Source organism: Syngnathoides biaculeatus, chromosome 8 (genome assembly GCF_019802595.1).
Source record: "Syngnathoides biaculeatus isolate LvHL_M chromosome 8, ASM1980259v1, whole genome shotgun sequence".
Lineage (NCBI taxonomy): Eukaryota > Metazoa > Chordata > Actinopteri > Syngnathiformes > Syngnathidae > Syngnathoides > Syngnathoides biaculeatus.
This window is the reverse complement of record NC_084647.1, coordinates 31,878,901-31,905,785: the sequence shown is the minus strand read 5'-3', so window position 1 is coordinate 31,905,785 and position 26,885 is coordinate 31,878,901. Positions and strand designations below refer to the sequence as shown.

General features: G+C 41.2%; 1 protein-coding gene across 1 annotated transcript; it reads right to left on the bottom strand.

The window, feature by feature from the left end:
• gal3st2 (galactose-3-O-sulfotransferase 2) lies at positions 1–24,708 on the bottom strand. Its single transcript, XM_061828458.1, has 3 exons — positions 24,642–24,708; positions 21,181–21,285; positions 1–1,114 (listed from the first exon to the last, which is right to left on the bottom strand). Exon 3 carries the CDS (start codon positions 1,100–1,102, stop codon positions 269–271), a length of 834 nt encoding a protein of 277 aa, XP_061684442.1. The 5' UTR covers positions 1,103–1,114; positions 21,181–21,285; positions 24,642–24,708; the 3' UTR covers positions 1–268.
• Between the last annotated feature and the right edge of the window lie 2,177 nt (positions 24,709–26,885).

The window sequence follows — 26,885 nt, the reverse complement described above, 5'->3', positions numbered from 1 at the left end:
CTCCCATTATAGTGTACTTTCATAGTAAGGTGGGGGCCACAAAATATCATCTCAAACTGGTTTGTGGGGTTTAGTGTAGCAGTAGCAATGTTTCAAGTGTACAGATGATTGTCAAGTTCAAGTGTATTGACAGAGTACATAATAGATAGACACACAATATTTTAATGTTTGTCATTGAGTACTTTCTCGGGTCTTTTGACTGTTAAAGGTTTAGACGAGTTTTGTGCCTGTCTTGAGAATTCCTTTTCAAAGGCTTTTCTTGCCAATTCTATAATTTCTGAGTGCTGACTTTGTACGGCAGCCCTTTTCTGTGTTTACCCGCTAACTCAGGGAATTGCTGGGTGTAGAGCCTATCTGTATACTGCAGTTCTGGTGTTATTAATCTCTCACATTTAGTTTTGGTTTGTGCATCTATGTGTGGATTGAGGTTGTAGCCCTGTATGACAGCTGCTCCGTACTGGAATGGCTTTAATCTAGCTTCTTTTACCTGGAGTGGATCAACAGGTCCACCATCTGCTAAGCAAGTGTTAGCCAATTTAGCCTGTAACCGTTTTAAATGAGCAACTTCAACTTTCATCTGCTCTCGTCCAATAAGAGTATCCACTTTGTGCCAAAATGTTCTGTTGAAATGTGTGTAGATCCTCCAGTCCAGAGCATTCCACCTCTTGATTTTTTCTGCAGTCATAGGTAAAAGTGAGTGACGCGTGCGTTCATTTCGGCTGTTCAGTTTAAATGAAACCACGTCATCAAAAGACCAACAAAGGCTGTGTTTGAGCAAGATCATTGACTCTTCAAAGTATTCTGAAATAAGAATGAGCTGGAAGTCCTGTTCAACTGCAGCAATATACCTGTTAGTTCTTTCCTCAAAGTCTTCAATAGCTGCAGAAACATTGTTATTAAATCCAAAGTCAAATGCCATAATATTGTGAGCATAATGGTTGTTAAGAACTGATGAACTGTAGTTTTGGAATCTGTTGTCTAGGAAGTCATCCAGGCTTTGAGTCTTGTGGAAGGCTGGGATGCTCTTGTAGTAAATAAAGATGGACTCCATCATGGCAACTGGATTTCTTATGATGGAGAAATAGAATGCATCCGAAGGCATCACCTTCGCCACCTGGCACATGAAAATATATTTTTTTCAATCACAATATTCCCCATCATTTTCATGTTTTTAAGACTCCATGACACATTCACTCAATTCCCAGAAAAAGTAAATAATTCAAAAGTCACACACAGAAAAACAAATGCTCTTGCTTGATGCAACGTGAGATGTGTATTTCACTCTGGCTTTTTTTTGGCAGTGGAAAAAAAGCAAAAGAGTGATGGCCATAGAACACACCTGAAATGCACCGCAGGCAAGCAGTACACGCATCTGTGAATACATCATCATGATTTGAAACTTTGGAAGCTTCACCACTGCGCAGAAGTACATTACATCACTTGTCACAATAATGATTAATTAGAAGTCCACTTCACTGCTCTTCATCTGACTTACCCTCAAGAAGACCAAAGTTCAATGTGCACTAAAGCTGGCAGTCAGTGATAGATTTCATTGGTTGTGTGTCATGGGTCATTGTACAGTCAAAGTTATTGTGTGGGCTATCTAGAAAGATGCACGAAAGTTGTGAAATATTCGTGAGACCTGACCTGAAACTCCGTATTTTTCAGCGACAGCCCAGAAACTTGTCTGATCGAGAGAAGATCTGTCAGGGTTCGCACGCGGCCCTAAAAGTCTCTAAATTTTCAAAGGTGCATTTAGGGGCTCCTGAAAGTCCTTAAAAATCCGCGGAAACCGGTCAAGCCCTTAAAAAGGCCTTAAATTAAAAGAAAAAAAATCAAAGGGAGGACCTCTACCGCCAAAATTCTCCCTAAAAAAATTCTTTTATTTAAAAAAAAATAGCGATCTGTCTGGCGTCCAAAACAGCCGGAAATTTTCAACGGAAGTCACCGTGTTGACAACTTGTCGCCATCTTGTCGATATTCCATTGTTTGTTTCCGTGAGTAGGCATTTCACTTCGTCTTCGTTACGACGTAGCGTAGTTCTTTCATCGATCCAACTTGTATCATGGTGAAGTGCATTTTTCAATATGCTCGGGTTGAAAGTAAGGAGTTCGGGAGCTGGGTTCGTCGAGAACCAAAAGATCGGCACATGTTTTACTGCCATCTGTGCAAGCAGAGTTACCAGCTTGAAAAGATGGGCGTCAAAGCGCTGGAGTCGCACCGGAAAAACAGGAGACACGCTGATTTGGCGAAGACTCTCTCATCTTCCGTTGGTATAAATCTGTTTCTAAAATATCAAGATAGTGAAGCATCAACTTCAGGCAGTAATACTAGCAGTGCATGCGCACCTACAGTTGTCCAGTCATCGACTTCAACCAGCCGGAAGTCAGGCTTTATGAACGTAGTTCAATACACGAAGACGGACTCGTTAAAGATCGTGTGGACTTTAAAAGTGATCTGCAGCCATTACAATTACAAATCTTGTGAAAATAATTCGAAAGTGTTTGCAGTCATGTTCCCAGACAGTGACATTGCTAAAAACTACCACTGTGGGGAAAGGAAGACTTCGTACCTGGCTACATTTCGCATCGCTGCCCACTTTTCATCTCTACTGCCTCAAAGCCAAAAGGCCAAAATAGAGACTGACATATCTATGCTGATTGAGAAGGCTGACAGGCTGTGTGAGGAAGCAGAAGAAAAGAGGAATCTGAGGTTTATCATCGAGGCCAATGCACTCAGAGGCAGACCAAAGGACAAGAGAGCCACTTTGGCACCTCTGCAGCAACAAATAGAGGAGGCACTGGGTAGGCTCAAGGAGCTAGAGTAGGGGTGCTGAGACAGACATCAGTAGAAGACATTTGTGTATATAATTGCAATTGTAGTTAGAATTTGTTTTTCTGTAGACTGTTTTGTGAAGACATTGACAATGGTCATGTCAATGAGAACTACCACAAGGGCCGACAGGTGATCACTGTCACAGGTACTGAGGTACTGAAACATTTGATGAACCAAGAACGGTTGATGGCACCATTGGGTGAGTCTTTTTTCCTTACTCTTGATTTCCCACGATGGCCCTAAATTTTTCGTGTCAGCCCTAAATTTTTTCCGTGTTGGCCCTAAATTTTTCGTGTCAGCCCCGAAGAATGCCCCTAAAAAGCCCTTAAATTTTTGGGGTCAGACTGAGTATGAACCCTGTCTGTGTGGAGGAGTGGGCCAAAATCCCTCCTGCAGTGTGTGCAAACCTGGTGAACAACTACAGGAAACGTTTGACCTCTGTAACTGCAAAGAAAGGCTACTGTACCAAATATAAACATTGGTTTTCTGAGATTCAAATACTTATTTGCAGCTGTATCACACAAATTAATCATTAAAAAAAAATCATACATTGGGATTTCTGGATTTTTCATTTTAGATTATCTCTCTCACAGTGGTGATGAAAATTTCAGACCCCTCCATAATTTCTAAGTGGGAGAACTTGCAAAAAAGCAGAGTGTTCAAATACTTACTTTCTTCACTGTATATAAAATATTTATGCAAAATATAAGCCTACAGTTCAATAAAAATGCTATGATTCTAGTTCTGTGGTGTATGTTTACTTCATGTAGAAACATATACATCAATATTTACACAAAGGGAAAAAAATTGGGATGTAGACCATTTAATTCCTGTGTAGTCTTGGCCCTCTGAATTAGGAAAGGTGTCACAGCAGGATGGAAGTTGCACACAGTTATTTCTGCCAACAATTCCCCAACACCATTTCATAAACTGTCGATAAGCTATATGTTGCATTAACCTGAAAATAAGAAAATATACTCATGACAATTTTCCAGAATGGGACATTGTTTGAACAAATATTGATTGGACAAATGCTGCTTCTAGCAGGAACAAAAATAATATAAAAAAAATATTTAGAATAATCTGAATGTAAATGGGTTGGTGTCAGGTTCACCAATCAGACATTCATTAAACAGGACAAAAAAGGAAGCAAAGACACCAGTTCCAGTCTCGCGAGGAGAGAGGAAAGGAACTGTCTCGTACAATTCACCACTGCACTCTCTGATTATCCTCTCCTCAGCACCTCTATTTATTTAGTTTTGAGATGCCCCTTATTTACATGGATGTTACAAAAAGGAGACGACAAGCAAAACAGTTTGAAACAAAGTGTACATGTTTGTTCATGTGCGTGTGTGTGAGATTGCTGAATACATGTGTGGTCATCATTTCTTTAACAGGCAGCAGTTCTAAAAGTTCTGATGATTAGATGTTTTTGTTGTTGCTATCTCCTGCTAGGAGGCTGCCACGTTATCTAGGGCAGAGCAAAGCATTTCTTTATTGGAAGCAAATGTATGATAATTATGATCACAATTATTCCTACAGGCGGCACAGTGGAGCTTGCTGGAAAGCGTTGGCCTCACAGTGCTGTGGACCCATGTTCAATCCCGGCGTGAGTGGGTTTTGCACGTTCTCCCCATTTTCTCAGGGCACTACTGTTTCCTCCCAAGTCCCATGGGTTCAGACAGCTGGCAATAAATCCTTGGTGCTCCACCATGCACTGCGGATAGCCTGGATAATCTATAATTTTCTGGTGAATTTGTTGACCCTCATGGCAAGAAAAACTTCTTCTGTTGTTTGCATCGGTATGCAGCATTTACATGCACACCTGTGGATACAATAAAACAATAATAAATAAAAATCTGTTCAAATTCACAAACCTCTACAGCTCAAACACCCATACCAGTAAACAGAACCATCCATCTAATTTACATTTGTATTTTAAGCATTTTGTGCCCAAACAAAACCACAAGATACTGGTTTATAGCTTTCAGTATGAAGTTATGCGGTTTTGCTCATGACATCTTGGGAAAATTGTGACTAAAATGTGGTTTGGATGGGTCTGGGTACTGTCTGTTTATGGCATCAGTTTATCACATGAAATTATATTTTTGATGAAGCAAGTTTTGAACAGCTATTGCTCTCAAATTAACGTGACAAAATTTTAAACGGATTTCGTTCATTAAAATCCTTATTTGTGAAAATATACCAATTTAGACTGTGGACCATGTTATCAGCTTCTGTGTGTTTTTGTGCAATAATAAACAAGCCGTGTACACGCAAAATAGTTGTCACGGTTGTCAGGTTGTCCCGTACTGATTTACAAAATACACAGGATTTGCATGATTTTAAAACAAGACCGAAAACTGCGTTACGTTCAGGATATCGAAGCCTTTACTATTTATCAGTTTATGACTAACTAAACCAAACAAGAACTTCACAAATGCTTACCAGTCTTTGTTTCCAGCACGAGGCATATCCTGCTCCCTGCGCGCTCGGCACTTTCTTCATGGCCAGCTATTTCATCTTTATTCATTTATTTCGTCTGTGTGCTGTCTCACTGGCTGAAATTGATAACCTTTTACGCCTTTGTAACGCTCACATTCTTCACTGTCTTCGCGGCACGCTTCAGAATCGTGTTCATTGCTCGAACTATTGGAAAAGTCATCGTCGTTCTTACAATGTGTAATAATTTTTTTGCCAATAATCGAAAAATAAAAATGTTTTCTTCATAAAAGACTTCAGATTCGAATTCAGCATAAAAAAAACTGTATATTAGCAAAAGGTGCATTGAAGACTTTCCATACCCTTTACAAGTCTCAGAACTGTATGAAGTACCAACCAGCTTCAAACACTCCACTATCATACCGGTCCCCAAAAAAACAGCAGTCCTACCCTGCACCTTTCGACCATGGTCACATGACTGCAGCAGGAAAGGTTAACACGGTATTTTATTAAAACTGTTAAAAGTGGCTTTCGCATTGAATGAAAATAGCTCAAAGTTTCCCAATTGGTTGGTCATTTTTGGAGAAAATAATTTGTCCATGTCGCTCTCAAAATACCAGGGAATAATTTCATTATTTGTCTATATTTTTATATATGTCATATATGTGTGTATATATATATATATATATATTTTATTTATTTATATAAAGTAAGTTTCTTTCGGCTTGTCCCTTTCGGGGTTGCCACAGTGTGTCATCTCAGATGAACGCACATGTTTGTCTGGGACAAGTTTTACACCGGATGCGCTTCCTGACCCAACCCTTGTCAGGGAGATGGAGACGCCGGTGGGATACGAACCCACAACCCCTGTGTAGGAATAATTGTGATCATAATTATCATACATTTGCTTCCAATAAAGAAATGCTTTGCTCGGCCCTAGATAACGTGGCAGCGTCCTAGCAGGCGATAGCAAGAACAAAAACATCTAATAATCAGAACTGTTAGAACTCCTGCCTGTTAAAGAAATGATGACCACACATGTATTCAGCAATCTCACACACACGCACATGAACAAACATGTACACTTTGTTTCAAACTGTTTTGCTTGTCGTCTCCTTTTTGTAACATCCATGTAAATAAGGGGCGTCTTAAAACTAAATAAATAGAGGTGCTGAGGAGAGGATAATCAGAGAGTGCAGTGATGAATTGTACGAGACAGTTCCTGAGACTAGTGTCTTTGCTTCCTTTTTTGTCCTGTTTAATGAATGTCTGATTGGTGAACCTGACACCCTGGTTTACCAAACCAATGCTCTAACCACTGAGCTACAGGGCCTCCATATATATATATATATAATATATATATATATATATTATATAAAATGTGGACCAGAGCGGGTGAGCGACCTGGAATTTTGAAAATTTTGAAAAGACACTTTGAAAAATCACACAGAAAAGCAGATGCAGTTTAAAAAAAATGAAACACCCAAAGACGAATGCTTGATTCCCATCAAGTGACTTGGAACACTGGAAGGGCCAAAAACCTATTAAAAAATGCCCCAGTGATGTCACTGAAATCTTGTGTCACGAATACAAAAATCTTGATATCAGCCCTTCAACTGTCCCGCCACATTATTGAACAGAGAGTATTGGACATTAGCAGGGCTCCTTATTCATAGTTGCACTCAGATCTCGAACCATGTGAGTATTTTAACGTTGCATTAGATGGGAGTTGTGACATATAAGACATACTTGAACTAGTTATTTTTGTCTCTGTGAGAAAGAGCTCACAAATTTTACTTTTTAAAATTACTGGCTTGTGGTCTTGGACTCGGTAGGAGTCGATTTTTCTCGTTATCATATTGGTGTGAATATGGCTGAGCAAAGGTATGTGTGTGAGGAGGGAATTACATCCATATCTAAGATGTGGTTCTTTGCCGTAACACAAAAAAATATGGCTCCTCATCTCTGATTGGTTGCCCACCCCTGCTGTAGACTATCGCATGATTAGTCACTGCTCCCTTTGCAATTCTCATTGCACTGGACTATAACGGTGAACCGCGAACAGGTAAGGCCACTCTGTATACACTTAACATAATGTCTGCGTTAACGCACTTTACCTTCTCTAAAAAGACTCAGCATCTTTGCAAAACTGTGAATCCTACAAGGAATAGTTTTCTATTAACTGAATGTTTATTGTTCTTCGTTCTTGTTTGTCGTTCTTCTCAGTACTCAACATGAATGTTGTACAGGGCAGCACCGAATATCAGAGACAAATTCTTTGTGTGTTGTTATATACTTCGCCATTAAATTTGATTTTGATAAAGATAAACACAATCAGTAAAAGATCAGTAGGGACAAGAAGAGTGCCTGGTCGCATACGTGACCACTCACACAGCGGCTGGCAGCTTACGTCTTGTCAAAAAGAGGTGTTGTTCATTTGTGACAATTTTTATTTTTGTTTACACAGGAATTATTCAGACTTATTTATGTTACAGAAATGGAAAGTAAATATTTTGGGGGAGCTTTAGCCAGCCGTACTCCGTTCATCACTTAGCATGTGTATAATTTCCTGCAACTGGGCCACCGGACGAAATGAATTGGGTTTTCATGAAAAATCCATTTCTCCATCCATTTTCTGACCCGCTTATTGTCACGAGGGTCGCGAGGAGCACTGGAGCCTATCCTAGCTCTCTTCAGGCAGGAGGCGGGGTGCCCCCCTTAACTGTTTACCAGGCAATTGCAGGGCACACATAAATAAACAACCATTTGCATTCACATCTACTAATCTTCAATTAACCTACTGTGCACGTTTTTGGGATCTGAGAGGAAACTGGAGTGTCCAGAGAAAGCCCACACAACCACTGTGAGAACTCCACACAGAACCACATTCATCAGAACTGTGAGGCAGATGCTTTTACCATTTGTGAATTGTGCCGTGGTTAATAAAAATAAAATATTGAAAAATACAGCAACCTTATAAGCATTAGAGAAGCTGACAGGGTGACACAGCATTGTGTCAGCTCCTCTTGTGGTGGTTTAGGGAATAATAATAAGAATAATAACAAAATCTTTGTGGATTGCAGTTTTTGTCCCCAACAAAAATAATACTGTCCATGGTTTTCGTGAGACTTCTCAAAAAAATTAGTTAACTGAAATTTTGGCCAATAAGATTATTTCAGATTTAAATTCCTGTTCATAATTGGAAAGCACTCAGACCTGAAAATGTCAGGAGTTAAGTATTTCATAAAAACTGTGGATATGCGTTCATCCAAGATGAAAGTTAAAGAAGATGAAGAAGTACTGCATTGTCTCTGAGACAAATGTGGCAGTGGTGAGCTAATAAAAGCTCTCTAAATGCCTGCATGAGAAAAATCTAAAAATGTAAACAGCATTGCTATTAGAAGACATTTTAAAAATACAGTGAATCCATATGCTGAACTGTACACCAGTCACTGCAATGTTGCACAAGAAAATATCTCAAATAAATCTTTCTATAATCAGTCTTACTGCATGGTATTTTAATTGAATATGTCACCACAACCAATAAATGGTCAAATCAAATTTAACTGCATCAATCCAGCCATTTTTATTGTTATTATTATTGCTTATTCATTTAAGGGCCATGCGGAAACTGGATTAGCTGCCAATCTGCCACAAAAACCATTCACACCTGCAATGACCCAATGGGATTGGTCTGGATGACAATTAGCCATGCATCCCGATACACAAGTAACCCAAATGCAAAAGCTGTTGATGCTTTTAACACAGCACATTTTCAGAACACACCAAATGCTCTGAGTCTTTTTAGGTAAACGACATCTATCACTGTGGCTAGACAGATATAAAGGCTATTTGACACATTATCCCCCTCAAATGTGATTCTAGATGGAAGTCTATTTGTGACTACACACTCACCTCAGCTTTTCTAAACCTCATGTGATTGCACATGATATGGAACTCCTTCACCTTTCTGCCGCTGAAACCTTCCACAAAATGTGAAGCAAAGAAGAGAGGGTAAAACAGCTGTTTTTGTTTGTTTCGGGGAAGTGCAAAGGTCAAGTTTCGACTTTCCCCATAGCGGTAAAGGATGTTTAGAATTGTGCTGCTTGCAGTCTTGTGTGTCTTCAGGAATACAATGTGAGAACAGGGCAGACAGTTCCTTTCCGTAATAACAGTTGTATTGTTTTCTATGACTGCATTTGATGAAGAGGAGGTGTTGGGATGATTACTGTAATTGCCAGCTAAGAAAATATTTGCGTCACTCTCTGGAACGAAAGAAACTGCATGTCGAGTTGTCAGTTTGTTTTGATCATTCAGTGGCAAAAACTTTCCTGGTAAAACATCTTTGGTCTGAGAACCTGTAGAATGGAAGATGTTTGTGTCCACAAATTCTGACTGGATATCAGTTTCTGGTTTTCCATTTTGCTCAGTCTGATAATGAAGCATTGCATTTTTTTCTGTGTGTCCTGATACAAAATCCTGCATTTCTGCCAGTGTCGACTGAATATGGAGGCCTGCCCAGACATTTTGCAGAGGCGGGAACATGTGTTCATTGCCAGCACCGAATTTCACATGTGGGAGCCTGAAAGAAATCACATGCAGTAAGAGTGGTGGAAAATATCTGATATTCCATAACAGCTGTATACCATCTCATGTGATCAAAATAATGCAGTATAGCATATTTTGAATTCAAAACTGAAAAATTATCAAATTCACATTTTCTTTACAGAAAGCTTTTTCTGATAGATTATGTGGAAATCGCAAACAGTTAATTAATTTGTTTTATTTTCTCTTTTTGTTTGTCTATATGTGCTCTGTGATTAGCTGGTAATCAGGTAATACAATTATTACAAGCAACAAAAAATATGGTTGAACCAATGAACATCATACTTTGTCTTGGTCTCTACAATACTGTATATTTATGTGAGGCATGTTTACTGCTCAGTGTAACCTAAAATGTAAACTCAGTTAACGTTAAAATAAATTCAGGATAAAACTTGTAAGCTTGTGAATAACACACAGAACTCCATCTATCCATTTCCAAGCCACATATCCTCACAAGGGGTTGTAGGAGCCCTGGAGCCTATCCCAGCTAACTTCAGTTGAAAGGCAGACTACACCATGAACTGGTCACCAGTCTTGCACAAAGCTGTCAACGGGCAGAAGAAAGGATACACGCTGAATTGTTTGTCAGCCAATTGCAGGGCACATAGAGACAAACAGTCACACTCACAATCACACCTCGGGGCAATTTAGAGTGTCCAATTAATGCATGCGTTTGGGATGTGGGGGGAAATCGGAGTGCCCGGAGAAAACCCACGTAGGCACAGGGAGAACATGAAATAATCATGAAAATTATTCAGACCCTGAAACTTGTATCATTTGTGGTTCCTATACATGTACCTGCTAAACCCTTTAATAGTGTCTCAAAAACATCAATCAGGTTGCATCCCAAAGCAGATTCTGGAAAAATAGACCATTCAAATCAAATTCATTCAAATTAAAGGTGTGCAGTCAATATGGGGAAAAGTAAACTGAAAACTACCAAAAGTAAATAGAAAAATACAAATGTTAGACGTAAATTACCAAGTAGTGCAACAAAGAGCTCAGCTCAAATAGATGGAAGACACAAATAACAGCAATATATCCATCCAGTTGAAACCACACAAGAACACCAACTCTAGACAACATGAATCAGAGAAGTACTGACATTCAGAAATGGACAAACGTTAGGCACGACCAGCCAGATTCAAGACACATATGTGGAAACAGCTTCAATAATATATATAAGTATGTGAGGGACAATGGTAGAAAATAATGCAACAAGCCCATGTATTCTGTATACCTCTTTCTATGCGCCTATAAACCCATGTGATTCTCAGTGTTAACCTGTGCAGCGCGTAAGACGCCACCCACCATTGTGCTTAAACTAACCTCATGGCGTTGGTTGGCTGACCATGAATCAAATGTGTAAGATAAGGTGCTACCAGAGAACTAGTGATTGACTTGAACTTGAAAACATTAAACACCTGCTGGATTTTCAGGGAAGGCAGAAGCCTGAGTTTCATGGCACTAGAGTTGACCAAGTCTATTTTGAATGGCCTAATAAATCCTGGGTATTCCATCTTCCTCACTCTACCCAAATATAAGTCCCGTGTGGGGAGAACCAAACCTCTTATCCAGGACACTAGGAAGGAAATGGAAACCTGTGGCTTTAGGCTTTTTCCTTGTTGCTATCATGGCCGTGATCATTCCCTGGGAGCACCGTCCCCACCTGTTCCTTTTCTGTATTAATTATGCTGTGCATATGTACCTTGTGCCTCGTGTTGTTCATTGCTAGTTCGTTGTACCTCGTTGTCCTGTGCCTACAGTCCTTGTTCCACGTTTTTGACTCATAGTAATCTGACCTTGCATTGTGTTGTTGACCCTTACTCTCTCACTCTTGCACACTGCAGACACGTTTTTGTCCTTGCTCTCCTTGCTTTGCCTCTGTTTACATTTTTCTTCCCAATAAGATGGGTTTTCTTCTAAAATATTTAGAAGCAACAACTTCTGAATACTTTTAAACCTGCGGGACTGTAGTTTTTTTTTGTTTTTGTTGATGGTCAGTTGTTACCATATTCTAATATTTTGGGCTACCCTCTCATCATTACATGAGCGTGGCGTGTTAATGGATAGATCCGGCAGGGCACCTAAGCCACGTCTACTTAGATACTGTTGTTATGCACCCCAAGCTACCGATCAAAATGGCGGACGCAGTGCGGCTGAAGCATGTTATGAGCGATTCATTAGAGCAAATTCCCGATAGTCTTTCTGTTTCCTTTCTGCCCATGGAATCAGAAATTTTGACAAAGAGTGTACAGAAGGGCCTGAATTACTTTCAACCGGAATATCGCTATAAAGTCAAGATTTCCAAAATGGGAATGCCAGTTAAAGTTTCTGCAATGTGTTGGCTGTCCATGTGAAAGAATCAACCACCTCATGAACTAATGCTGGACATCCAATGCAATAAGATTTCTGATGCCTATTGTTCATGCAAAGCAGGGTCGTTTTGCATTTTTGTGCTAAATAAACATGTCGATTCGAAATTATATCTACGTTCATAGTGGATAATTAATTTACATAAATTATGGCAGTATGCGTGGTCCTCTATTGGTCTGAAGGTATGTACTGTACACATAAATGAAGGCCCAAAATATTGGTATTCACGTGATGCGTTTAATCATGGATAAGAACGCTTGAGACCAGAGCCAAGGTGCGCCTGGAAGCTTTGAGTTTCGCCCGGCTCAGGTAGTGCTTCCTCCTTCCTCTATAGGCGTTTCACCAAATAATTGAATAACTTACCTTGGAACAGAAAGCTATGTGGTGATTTATCTTCGATACGTTCAGCTGGTTGTGAGGTCGGCCACAAGCCTTAATCCACCATTTACATCTATCTAAATTACGCTTTGGTGTGGAAAAGCGGACCAGATATCCTCCCAGTAATCTCTCTGGATAGCGCTCGTCTCCATGACACGTTCCCCAGCCGCATCAAAGTACCACATTTCCAAATCGGATATAAGCAGGACTGTACACTCGCAATTCAGAGGCTTAAAGTAAACACGCGCTCTCTTCGTTTGTGGGTAAAGGATCAGGCTGTAGGCATCTTGGGCAGAGTTCAGAAAATGACGCTCACTGATTGGTCAAAAGGGAGCTGTCAATCATTCTCATGGATCCATACATCAGCTCAAGCCTGGTGTTATCAACAAGACCAACTATCAAGGTGCCTCAATTTTCCAATGGGGACTATCACTGACTACGGCAGAGGAAGTTAATCCTGGAAATGAAAATACGCCATCTTGAAGTGGATGTGGATGGCAATGGAGAGTCGGGGTACTTAACCACGCTTCCGATGTCTCAAAATGGTGAGTAGAAATGTGATAACAGACAGCCATTTCGCTCAACAACGAGGACAGATGTGGCTTGTGGAAACAATAATGGATCCTCCAACAGTTCTCCCTGAAATTTACTGGGTGCAAAGCTCAAAGATGTGGGACATCTAAAAGGGAGGACACAACACCAGCAGATTACCGAGGAATCCGGTTGGTCTGGGTTTTGGGCTGCCTCAACCCCAAGTAAGAGGCCATCGTTACAGCGAAGAACGAAAAAAAAAAAAAAAGAACATGAGTCAATGCAAAACACTGACATCAGACTTACAAAAATATTTGAGCCACTTTTACAAGACCCTGGCCAGGAATACTCATCCCCCACCACCACTAAAAGGTATGAAATTAAATTATACAAGAAAAAATGGGAACCCAAATGTTAATAGTTGGTGGTGGAATCAAGGATGTCAAATGCTCTTCCAGTGAGAAGAACACCAAAGTACTGTGTTTTACTAATGACACAGTGTCTGATATCTCTCAAAAATCTTGGAGATCACTCATTAGCACCGAACTGTGAAATCTTAATTATACACACAGGGGCCCTGGATGTTCTCAAGCAGCAATCAGTGGTACTGAAGCGAGATTTCATTGATGTCTTGGGGTTAGTTGTTCTCAAACAATTGGAGGAACAAATGACAAGTGAGATGAGCCAACACTTTAAATCTCCCACACCTCTTCCTGCCCTATTGAAGCCAAACGGAATGCAAATTTCACTCTCTACTAACCTGAATGCAATGTTAGGTCTGATGGCTCCTGGGTCTTTTCCAGAATAACTCAGAGCCCTATGGAGATTAGACATTTGTCTTCACTGTAATTACTATGGACAGAAGGTTCATCAAAGAAATATGACACAAAGAAAGTAGAACTTCAAACTTAGTGAGGATAAAATGTGACTATCAAACCAATATCTCCAGTTACATACCTCAGAAAGACGAGCTCTTGTTAATATCAGGTCACTCTGTAACAAATTAGCAGTGATTAATGGCATCATTACTACCGATGATCTGGATTTTTTTGTTATTAAATTAAATAATGAAATGAAATGAACAGAAGGTAGTTGTAAAAGCATTATAAATGAGCCAACACCAGCAAATTTTAATTTTATGAATAAGTGTTAAATGGGGAAAAAAGGCGGTGGTATTGCTATTATTTTTAAGTCATTGTTTTACTGAAAAGAAATTACATTACTTTTGAATATCTGTGTTTTAGATAAAGGTGATTCAAAGGTTAGATTTTTAAATATTTATAGCTCTCCAAGACACAATAGAACATTTGTGGAGGATTTTTCAGAAGTGCTGTCAATTATTTGTACTTACTACAACTCTTTTGTCATAACAGGAGTAATTAACATTCATTTGCAGCTGAGGCATTGAGGCTGTCTGGTTTGGTGGCCTCAGCATTGCATTTCTGCTTTTTGCAGATGATGAGGTTCTGTTGGCTTCACTAAGTCATGATCACCAACTCTCACTTAAGCGGTTTGCAGCTGAGTGTGAAGCGGATGGGATGAAATTCAGCACCTCAAAGTGAGGCGTTCCGGGTATGTCCCACTGGAAAGAGATGCCGGGAACAACCCAGGACACGCTGGAGAGATTGTCTCTCGGCTGTCCTGGGAACATCTCAGGATCCCTCCAGAAGTGGCTGGGGAAAGGAAGTCTGGATATACCTGCTCAAGCTGTTGCCACCGTGACCCGACCCAGAAAAGCGGTAGAAGATGGATGGACTAATGGATGGATATTTTATGATGATGATGATTATTATTGGCCGGCACAGTGGCTCAGTTAGAAAGCATTAAACTCACGGTTCTGAGCTCCCAGGTTCAATCCCGGACCCGCCTGTGTGGAGTTTGCATGTTCTCCTCGTGCCTGCGTGGATTTTTTCCAGGCACACTGGTTTCCTCCCACATCCCACAAAATGCAACATTAATTGGACACTCTAAATTGCCCCTAGGTGTGATTGTGAGTGTAGCTGTTTAGCTCGATGCGCCCTGTGAGTGGCAGGCAACCAATTCGGGGTATACCCCGCCTCCTGCCCGTTGACAGCTGAGATAGGCTCCAGCACTCCCGTGACCCTCGTGAGGATAAGCGGCTAAGGAAATGGATGGATGCATTATTATTATTATTAGGGTTAGGGGCGGCAGGATGGATTTGCGTTAGGTTATTTTTATTTATTTTTGTATTGTTATTCTTCCTTTTGCATCATTTTTATTTATTTTTTCCCATTTTATTTCTTTATATTCAAATGCTTTTAATCACGTAAAGGACATAGAGTTACCTTGTTTGAAAGCCATCCATCCATTTTTTCAAGCCGCTTATCCTCACAAGGGTTGTGGGAGTGCTGTAGCCAATCCCAGCAGTCATCGGGCAGGAGGGGGAGTACACCCTAAACTGCATGCCAGCCAATCGCAGGGTGCACAGAGACAGACAACAGTCACACTCACAATCACACTCAGAGTCTTCAATTAACGTATGTTTTTTAGATACGGGAGGAAACCGGAGTTCCCGGAGAGATCCCACGCAGGCACAGGGAGAACATGCAAACTCCACACGAGCAAGGCTGGGATTTGAACCCCAGTCTTTATAACTGTGAGGCCAACATTCTACAGCTACCCTTGTGTATGAAATGTGGTATATAAAGACATTTGATTTGCTTTGCTTTGTCCTTGCCTTCTGCCTCACAATTTGGAAACTGTTGCCTTCTGGACTGCCTGCCTGTGTACTGACCTTTGCCTGCCATTAAACCCTCTTCTCATCTTGTTCTCGAGTTGTGCATTTGGGTCCTCTTCCGTAGTTTGCCCTTGATAGTTGCAAGCAGGAGTACAGGACGAGGAAACATGGATACCTCGCCAGACACCATGGGCCTGCTTGGAGGTGAATGTTAATTGACGGAACAGAAATGTCGATGTCAGTTTCCTGTGTAGGAAACGCTTGAGGTTGACAACCAGAAGCACTCTTGATTGGGAACATAACTCTAACCCAGCAGAAGAGCGAGGTGGGTATTCCACCCAAGGAGGACTGGAAAGGGTGCCGATGTCGGGTGGAGCAAAGATCTACCTCTTCCAAATCTACATTTGCTCACATTGTCTTGCCATTAGATTGAGGATGATATTGATTTTTTAATAAAGGCTCAAAGAGGCCCCCTTTGTCTTGGAGAATGCTCTGTGAACCTGGGAGACGAAACGAGGTTCCTTACCTGAGGCCAGGTCAGAGTGGTTGTTTTGAAACATGAAAACCTGTTTTATTAGGATACTTTTTTGCAAGTGTGTAAAGTAGGAAGAAAATTCAAGTGAGCCACCTTGAAAAAACAGTCAACCACATTGATAACAACTGATTTGCAGAAAGGACAGGAGGACCGATAATAAAGTCAAGGGCAATATAAGACAAAGGTCGGTCATATGGGAAGCGGATGAGGAAAACCAGAACAGAGGAGGAAAACCAAAACGAAAGATATGATATTACTGGCAATGATATTTATTAATGGCACAGACAGAATGGGCAGAGATGAATTCTCTTGTGTCCTTGTTGAGTCCTGGCCTCCAAAATCTTGGGGAATTCTAAAATTGAGTTTGGCTGGTTCCCAAATGACACATCACCTTCGATCTGTGTCCCCATTGTACCACCTCAAGCCGTAAATCTACGGGAATAAACACTTCTCCATTTCAGCAATTCTAACGCACTTTATGTATAGCAGGGGTCTCAAAGTCGCAGCCCGGGGGCATTTGCGACCCCCAAGATTATATTTTTTGGTGCCCACCATATTATGAAACTTAAATAGTGCGGCCTTGAAGTTTTATACGAATGGAGCTTTTCCAGTGCTGTGTGTGGAGCTGATGAACCTACCAATCACATTGGGGTTGTGGCTCTCAGGGGCATGACAGAGACCAGGCTTGATGCAAGCAGAGAAACATTTTTCATTGAGTGAAAGTTACAGTGGTGTTGCCATGGAGAGTTTCATGAGCAGTTTTGCACACAATTTGTTCACACAAGCTTCCTTCGTTATCTTATTATGTGCTTAAAAAAAAGACGCTTTTTTTTAAGTTCTCATTTAGATTGCATACATATGCACCAAGGCTGCGGCCCAGCCTCAGCTAGAATGTGCCCACAGTGGCCCCCGAGGTGAATTGAGTTTTAAGACCACTGGTGTAGAGCCTTTTCTCTTTACCTCCCAACTGGAACCCTCCAACAACTGGAGCCACAGATACAAAGTCTTCATCCAAACAAATATAGGCAATATTTTTGTGGTCTGTGTAAATATGGAAGGGAACCACAGTGCAACCAGGCCAGTGCCTCCATTCCTGTAGTTAAAGAATGATGGCCAGCAACTCCCTAAGACTGATACCATAATTATGTACACTCTGCCAGACTGAGTTGATGTAAAGCAGAAAATGCAGGAGTAAAACTACTGATCAACTGTAAACCACTTGGACAGGACAGTCCTCGACTCTTTTATGCTGGACATCAACCTCAAAATATATAAATAAATAAATAAATAGATAGATACACGAATTGAATTGAATAAATAAAATTATATAAATAAATACACTGACGATCAGGGTTAAGGCGAGTAAAGGCAGGTGAATTAGTAAACAACCGCTTAAGGCACACAAAGGTTGATTAACCTTCTCGAGTCTAGATAAAGAGTAATTCAATATACCCGGTTCCCTAACTACTTAACGCTTCACTTTTTGGGGCTACAGTGCTTAACGGGTTTTTATTAATAAAAAAAAATTATAATACTTTGTAACAAGGTGCATGATTTGTTCCCGGCGGAACATTGATCAATAAGAGAACGAGTGGGCTGATTGGTTATGTGTCATCGAAGCCTCACACAGGAACTTCCCTTGTCCTGCCCATTTCTTTGTTTTCCAAGTTGTGAGGCATCCCGCATATGTTCTATATCCAAGGGTTTTTTTTGTGATGACTTGTTTTTTTAAGTGATAAAATTTTTTGATTATGTAGTCACAATACCACCTCAGCTTTGTGCCCTAGTGAAAGGCTCCTCCGCGGTGCCTGAGAGGCGGTAACTCCGCAGGCACTTTTTTTCTTTTAAGGATCCAGGAGGAGGAATTGGCTGCTATTTGGGAGTGTTCTATCCTTTTTAGGATCTAGCAAGAGTAATCAACCACTTTGTGCCACAAATGTCACGGGCACTATGGTATCTAATTGGAAGTCCTCCAGGGCTCCAGATAGGGCACTTTACTCCTTGCTGGACCCTGCATTGTGATTCTCCCCCTCGAGGACAAGGCCTTTTGGCCAGCTAAGGTTGGTTAAAAAAAATGTCAAAAAAGATATGGCCTCCAAAACGTGCCTTTGTATGGTGTTGGTCGTGATTTACGTGAAAAAAAGTTTCCTACCTCATCAGCAAAGGTAGACTACCTCCATGAGCAAGTTTTTAACATGGATGAAAAAGGCCTTTTTTTTTTAGAAGAGGACGCCTACACATACCTCTTCAAGGAACGTGTTTACAATCATCATGTGGCAATGCTGCAGGTGAGTGAACTTAAAGCCTCTACGAGCCTCTTGTGGAAACGCAGCACGAGCAATTGCTAGCATGTACAGTTTACAAGTTTACCGAGGGCGACCAGGGGACGAGTAGTGTTTAAGAGAGGACACGTTGATGATGGTGCTCAAAGGATCTAATAAAGCCTTCCGAGCAGCAAACTGGTGCTTCGTATCATTATTGTTCCTACCACCAAAGCTGCGATGCCCCTACGTTTCCCGACTGCAGTCTGGTGACTGTTGCAGGAAAGGTTTACAAAGGTTTTATAATTAAACATTTAAGTAAATATATGTACTGTTGTAATCTTAGTCTCAAATATGTGAAGTATAAATACTGTTTACTTTTTTTAACCATTCTGGTACCCGGATACACATACACGAACATTCCTGGGGTGTTTGGGGTTGGTGGGTGGGGGTTCTGGTCCCCGTTAACAACACAATTTGAGGGATTACTGTACTGAACAAAAATGTAAACAACACAAGGCCTAATTTTCTCAGATATTTGTGGACCAAAATGGCGGTCTCGGATAAGTTTCTTTGTAGCCTGTTAAAGGGTTATGTAAATACTTTTTGCTTGAAATATATTATGCGGATGCTGCGCGGGGCTTTGCTATGTTATAAAAGAAAGTAAAAAGCATTGCATATGAAGCAAAGGTTTTCGGCCAACTTGTTTGTGTTAAAGTGTTGTGTGACAGGAAAGACAAAACCACAGGTAACGCAGCTGCGAGGGTGCAAAAGTGCAAAGTGCAGTCAGAGTGCATCAACTGACAGACAACTTCTGCAAAGTGCGATCAGGCTTCGGACGAAGAACCAGACGATAGACACCGCAGATGAGTCACAACACCCAGATGGGAGGAGAACGGAGTCAGCCAATTAATATGCATTTTAATTTAGGAAAATGAATATTCATGATGTGTTTCTGTATAACTGGGCAACCCGGATGAGTGTGTTGTCTATTGATGGTCACAAGGACACACGTTTTTTTGTCAGGGACCTGGGACCTAGACGTCTGTATTAGTTTTTATTGTTGGAAATAAAACTTTGGGTGATTTGATACAATTGGTCTCTGATCTTCTCTCTGACAGAACAGACATGCCAAATTGTTAGGTAGGTTGTTCGGTAGACAGAGGTTGTGAAAGTTTAATTTTTGGAGTCAGATTAAGAAAAAAGGTGAAATCCTAACACTGTACAGTGACCAGAAATCTGCTTCCTTGCCTTTAAATGGGTGCTTGAATATCATTTTCATTTGAGCAAGGCATATATGGAGTGGAGCAAGCACAGCTGGACAGTGATTGCTTCACCAATGTGGCACCAAACAGGAGCTTTATCGGTGAGGAAACCGATAAGAGCAACTTTAGATTTATCTTGAGTATACGTGACTGGCTGGGGGTCAAAAGTTGAGGAACAATGATGAAGAAACTGTCAGCACGAGGTGAGTTCTTCAACGCTGCAAGGAGGATAAAGAATGTTAAGTATTTTAAGTGTACTAAAACCTGGAGCCAGTAGGTACCAAATCAGAGACGGAAGAGGTACATCTTGATGCAACTAGAGTACATGTTGGATGTAAACGTGAACCGTAAGTGTTTGTATTGGAAGCCAAAAACCATCAATAATGACGGTCAATGTAAATAACGAATTAGTAAAATACAGAACTAAATTCAGTGGAAAGAGCCACAGGTGAAGGATGACACAAATGACAGGATTACTTCTTTTTATAGGGAGCATGGTGGAACAGCTGTAAAGCGTTGGCCTCACAGTCCTTAGAACCCGGGTTCAATCCTGGCCCCGCGTGTGGAGTTTGCGTTTTCTCGCCGTATCTGCGTGGGTTTTTCTGGGCACTCCTCCCACATCCCAAAAGCATGGAACATTAATTGGAGACTCTAAATTGCCCCTAGATGTAATTGTGTTTTCTGTATCCATGTGCCCTGCAATTGGCTGGCAACCAGTTCAGTGTACCCCGCCTCCTGCCCGTTGTCTGCTGGTATAGACTCCAGAACTCCTGTGACCCTTGTGAGGGTAAGCGGGTAAGAAAATGGATGGATGGACTTCTATTTATATTGATTTTTTGGGGTCTTTTTTTTTAGATTAGGGAATATTAGTGCACACATGAATACAATCATAGTGATTCAAAAGTAGCATGTAATACTAAGTTGTCATTTTGTGATCTCTAGAGTGGTTACCCACCCATAAAAATGTAACACTACATATCAAAGTACTCTTGAGTATTTTGCCACCAGCCTATTTTCAGAATCACAATGTTTCTGTGAACTTTTCTGAATTTTGTGACAGAAAGGTTTTGCGAATTTACGTAAAGTATCACTGCTGCAACACCAACATTTCTCATCCTTTGACTTAAAAGCTAGTAAATAAACTGTTCCAAATTTTGACAATGACAATCAAATTTCATTCTTTTAGCATTAATTTCTTAAAAGGATACTTTTCAGCGACATCTCAGATAGTGCCGTCTTGTAATTTAATCTTACCTGGCCTGGCGGGCGACCAATGTTTGAATGGCAATGCAGACCACTAACAGGATGAGTAATATCCACAGAAAGTGATGCTTTCTGCACAATGTCCTGTGCATGCACCTGGAGTGGAAAACAAAATCAAATAATCACGAGGCTGATTCTTGTATTGTTAATTTATCAGTTTGCTTCTAAATATAAACGATAACAAAAGATAGCTCTTTGTATGCTTTCCCGTTGTCTGAAGGTCTTTATTTCTAGAGCTGGTTAGTTTTTTATGCAAGATAGGGCTTGTTTCATTTGACCTCAAAGAATAGCAATATTTTAAAAAGTAAAAAACCGATCTTAACAACTAGTTTTTGGCTTAAATTCAAAGCCTATGCCCAAACCTTCACCCAGTGAGATTCCGAGGTCTTATCCTAAGCTATCAGAACAACCCAGTGAAAACAGGAACTCTTCTTTATTTGCACTACTAATGTAAAAGAGAGTCCAATGCAGTCCTGTGGGGGAACAAGCCAGTGCAATCTGTAGGGCGGTCCCAAGCCCATATAAATGCAGAAGGTTGCGTCAGGAAGGGCAAACAAATGCCAAACAAATATGAACGTTCATCTAGAGAATACCGTACCGGATCAGTCGTGGCCCAGGTTAACAACGCTCGCCCCTGGCACCGTTAACCTGCAGTGCGTCAGTGGAAATTCAGCTACTGTGGGTCAAAGAAAAAGAAGAGGTGGAAACCAGATTCGTCGACAGAAGAAAAAGAGGAATGCACAGAGCCCACAACTTCGTGTAGGGACTTTGAATGTTGAGACTATTACAGGAAAAGCTCAGGGTTTGGTTGACATGATGATTAGGAGAACTGTTCATATATTGTGCATCCAAAAGAGAAGATGGAAAGGTAGTAAGGGTAGAAGTTTAGCAGCAGGGTTTAATTTATTTTACCATGGAGTAGATTGGAAGAGTAATGGAGTAGGTGTTATTTTCCAGGAAGAGCTGGCTAAGAATATCTTAGAGGTGAAAAGAGTATCAGATCAAGTGATGAGGCTGAAATTTGAAATTGAGGGTGTTATGTCTCATGTAATAATAAGTGGCTATGGCTGATGTGACCTACATTTGAAAGAGAAATTTTGTGAGGAACTAGGTGAAGTAGTTCTGAGCATCCCAGACACACAGAGAAAGTCGTGACTGGTCCGCGTAGTAATGGACATGTTGGTGAAGGAAACAGGGGCGACGAAGAGGTGATGAGTAAGTACGGCATCCAGGAAAAGAACTTTGAGGGACAGATGGTGGTGGACTTTGCAAAAAGGATGGAAATGGCAGTAGTGAACTCTTCTTTTCCAGAAGAGGCAGGAAGATATAGTGACCTACAGGGGTGGAGGTAGAAGCACACAGGTGGATTGTATTGTATTTTGTGGAGACGATGTAATATGAATGAAGTTTCTGACTGTAAGATAGTGTTAGGGGAGAGTGTAGCTCGACAGCCTATGATGGTGGGGTGTAGGATGACTCTGGTGGTGTCTGGGAAGATGAAGAAGACAAAGGTAGAGCAGAGAACCATGAGCTGAAGCTGAGAAAGGAAGAATGTTGTGCAGCCTTTTGGAAAGAGGTGAGACAGGCTCTCGATGGACAGCAGAAGTTCCCGGAAGACTGGACTACTACAGCCAAGGTGATCAGAGAGACAGGCAGAGAGTACTTGGTGTGTCTTCTGGTAGGAAACAGGAGAAGGAGACTTGGTGGTGGAACCCCAAAATACAGGAAGTCATACTAGGAAAGAAAGTAATACATTGACATGCGACGTAGGGCAAAGGAAGATGTCGCAAAGGCTAAACAAGCGGCATATGACGACAGATTTGAACCTGTGGCTGTAAATGTTGAATATTTGGATGGTCCTTCGGGTAGAATGACCTGGAGTCTGACTACTCGGAGGCCTATGCGCGGGACATAAGTGCGTAAACAAAGGCCCCCGGAGCTTCGGGCTGGCAGCGGCCCGCGAGCCAAGCTTTGGCAATGGTGGAGGCCGTTAGCCCTGGACGGCGAAGCTAGGCTGAAGGCCTTCGCCGCCACCGAAGCTCCTTGTATCATCCAAATGGTCATTGGCAAAGTTAACACGGGCCTTGACATGTGCTGGTTTAAGCAGGGGAACCTTCCATGCCATGCATGATTTCAAACTATGACAAAATAACTTGAAGGTCTCAACGGTTGACACAAGACAGTTGCACAGCGTGAGGGGCAGCTGTGGTGAAGGATGACTTCTAAAGTCCACAATCATATCTACAGTCTTTAAAATCTTCAGCTCCAGGTTGTGTGGGCCACACCAAAGTTCCAGCCTCTGGCCTTCCTGTCGATACACATACTCAACACCATCTTTGAAGAACCTGATGACTGCTGTGTTATCTGCGAACTTCAGGAGTTTGACAGCCGGGTGCATTGAGGTACAGTTGTTTGTGTCGAAAGAGAAGAGCACCAGGGAGGGGACACAACGGAGGGTTGCCCTGGTGCTGATAGTGCGCGTGGATGAGGTGGTGTCCCCCAGCCTCACCTGATATGTCCTGCCCGTCAGGATGTTGTACATCCACCGGGAGATGGCAGGCGAGACGCTGAGCTGGAGAAGTTTGGAGGAGAGGAGATCAGGGATTGTGTTAAATGCAGATCTGAAGTCCATGAACAGGATCCTCTCATAGGTATCCCCGCTGTCAAGATGTTCAAAGATGAAGTGCAGACCCATGTTGATGTCATCATCCATAAACCTGTTCGCTCGATAGGCAAACTGCAGTGAGTCCAGCTCGGGACCTGCGATACTCTTGAGGTGGTCCAGCAAAAGGTGTTCAAAGGACTTCATGACCACAGATGTCAAGGCAACAGGCCTGTTGTCATGTAGTGTGAGGCCATCACTTAACAGCTGACCCACCGTGGCGCCTCATTTGAAATTGTACTGTTTAAATGGACAGCGGCCTTAAAGTTGAAATTGAATCTAATAAACTATAAAAGATTTCAGAACAAGTTTCCAAAAACCACCACTTTTTTTTTTTTTAAATGAGAAGTTGGAAATACTTACAGTATAATAATACTACCTAAATTACGCTTTGGAGTGATTGTGAGTGCGGATGGGTGGTTTTTTTTTTTTTTTCTATGTCCTGAGATTGGCTGTCATCAATTCAGGGTGTTCCTCGCCTCCTGCTTGAAGATAGCTTGGATAGGCTCCAGCACTCCCATGACCCTTTTGAGGATAAGCAGCTCAGAAAATTGCTGGATATTAGTAATTTTGGGAAAATCCTAACCACGTCTGGCTTTTTATAGACTGTACTGTACTTTTGTGAGTGGATATGCGCACAGTCCAAATATGAATGAGTTTTCAAGCATACAAGGTTTCAATCGTTAACTGCAAAACCCAATCGTTCGACTGCATTTCAGAGCGCACAGAAACAAAGAGCGGTAGTAGTTGTATTGTAGTAGTACTTCAAGACAAACATTAGAGGACTTACAAGGAGACAAAGCTGAGAGGCTGGTCCGGCAGCATCTCCTGTGAAGCCCCAAGAGAACTCCCGCTCAATCCAACCACCGAGTGTAGTGTGTTCTGTTATAGCAGGGTAGATTCTCTCTCTCTCTCTCTCTCTCTCTTTCTTTCTCTCTCTCTCTCTCTCTCTCTCTCCTCTCTCTCTCTCTCTCTCTCTCTCTCTCTCTCTCTCTCTCTCTCTCTCTCTCTCTCACTCTCTCTTGCTGTCAGTTGAGTCCTCTTCCTGAATTGTAATCCTAATACTCTCTCTTTCTCTCTCTCTGCTGTCTGTGTGCTTTCAAATATCCTAACATACTGTTATTGAAAAATATAGTAATGCATTTTAAAACAAACAACAAACATTAATGGCATCATGAAAGTTGGCTAACAAGTCTGCCTTCCAATCATCTCTGCTCTGCAAAATTGCCCAAGCGTGTCAGTGATGAGTGTCCATTTCGCAAAAGGATTGAGACCAGTCCTTACTGTTCACTGATCACTTCTCGCCCAAAGTAAGCTATGCTAGGCTGCATCCCAAGTGGAAAATATGCATTGTTTAAATGTAACATACTGTACATACAATGTTACAAACTGTAATTGTTTAAATTAAAAAAATGGATGAATGAATCGTTACAATTCATCCCCAACTACAAAGACCACTTCAAATTTGCTGGAAGTGGAACATTTAGAGCGCCATCATGTTTTTTTTTTGCCCCCAGACTGTACAGTGTAGCATGCTTGAAAAAGTGTATGTCTATCTCTTGTATATCTGTTTCTGAAGTATTTCTGTTAGGGGTAAAAAAAAAAAAAAAAAGACATTTTGGTAATTTTTTGGGTCACACTATCAAGTTTTTAAGTTCTCATTTGATGGATTGCTCGATAGATATTATTCACACTGAATCCTGCATCTGGATACAATACCTAGGCCTTAAGCATTAACAAAAGAAAACATGGTGCGGTGACTATCATTTTGGGACAATGTTTGTTTCATGCCCAGCCTACTCATATAATCTGATGTCTGTGCCTTTTTCGTGTTGCTACTAAAGGGTGGTAAGATTTAGTAGCTAGAGGTTGTGTGTGTGTGTGTGTGTGTGTGTGTGGTGTGTGGTGTGTGTGTGTGTGTGTGTGTGTGTGTGTGTGTCTGTGTCTGTGTGGGAGGGGGGCATTTCAGCCCACAGAACCCCTCTTTGTTCCACAGCACAGCGGTAAAATGAGCCAGCACCATTCACTCTCTGAACGTGGCATTGTGTGGGTCTGCACACATTCAACTCCCTGCTTCCACGCCAAAAAGAATTGGATTCACTGATTAAGTTGAGTTTGTTTCTACAAATATTGTACAAACTAGATAAACTTACTGGGTTATCTTCCGCAATCCAAACATGGAAGTTGACCATAATCAGTTCTGTGAAGCTGGTTGACTCCCAATTTGTTTTGATCTTGAAATAAATGTTTCAGTAACAGTCGCTGATGGGAGCATTTCATTCAGCTGACTTCCATGCAAATGAAGGATCCCACTCAGTATCTGTGATTGTGAGTGTCAATTGTGGTCTTTTTATATGTGACCTTTTTTTACTGACTGGCTAACAGTCCAGGAGGTATTCAACCTTTCATCCAAAGTCAGCTTGGGTAGCCTCCAGCTCCCTTTGAACCGAAAGAGCATAGATCTTTTTGTCAAGGCTAATGACCATTAATATTTAATAGGTGCTGAAGGAATATCTATGACTTTTGTGGACATTGACTGACATAGCAATACACCTGCACAATTGAACGGGTTAACCCTAACCCTAACTTCTGGCTCCCTGTGGGACGTGTTAAAGTTTCCTTTCACATGATGCTGGATCCCTTGGTTCTGTCAATAAATTAATAAATTGTGTGGGATGAAGCCATATTTTTAATTCAGAAAATATTTTCATGATACCAGAGAGGATTGAGTTATTAATCCAATGTTGAAATCAATAACTGTAAAAATAATTAGCTTGTTTTGGATAGAAAGGGTACCCCCTGGCCCCCATCCTGATTATTATTCCGGAAGAGGAAGTGAAGCAGGTGGTCCAATCAATAAAACCAAATTCACAACAGTAATGGCGTCTTCAGAAAATGGACAGTCTGAAAGTCTAATGTTCCTGACCAGATTCAGTATACAGTACGTGAGTGGCATCTTCGAATAATGTAATTTTAAAGATTTGAGTCTTCGTGCTTGTGGTTACATGCTATGTTGTTTGGTTCCTACTCTATT

Excerpts from the sequence above, each read along its gene's own strand:
- gal3st2 (XM_061828458.1), bottom strand. The coding sequence starts at position 1,102 with ATGCCTTCGGATGCATTCTATTTCTCCATCATAAGAAATCCAGTTGCC.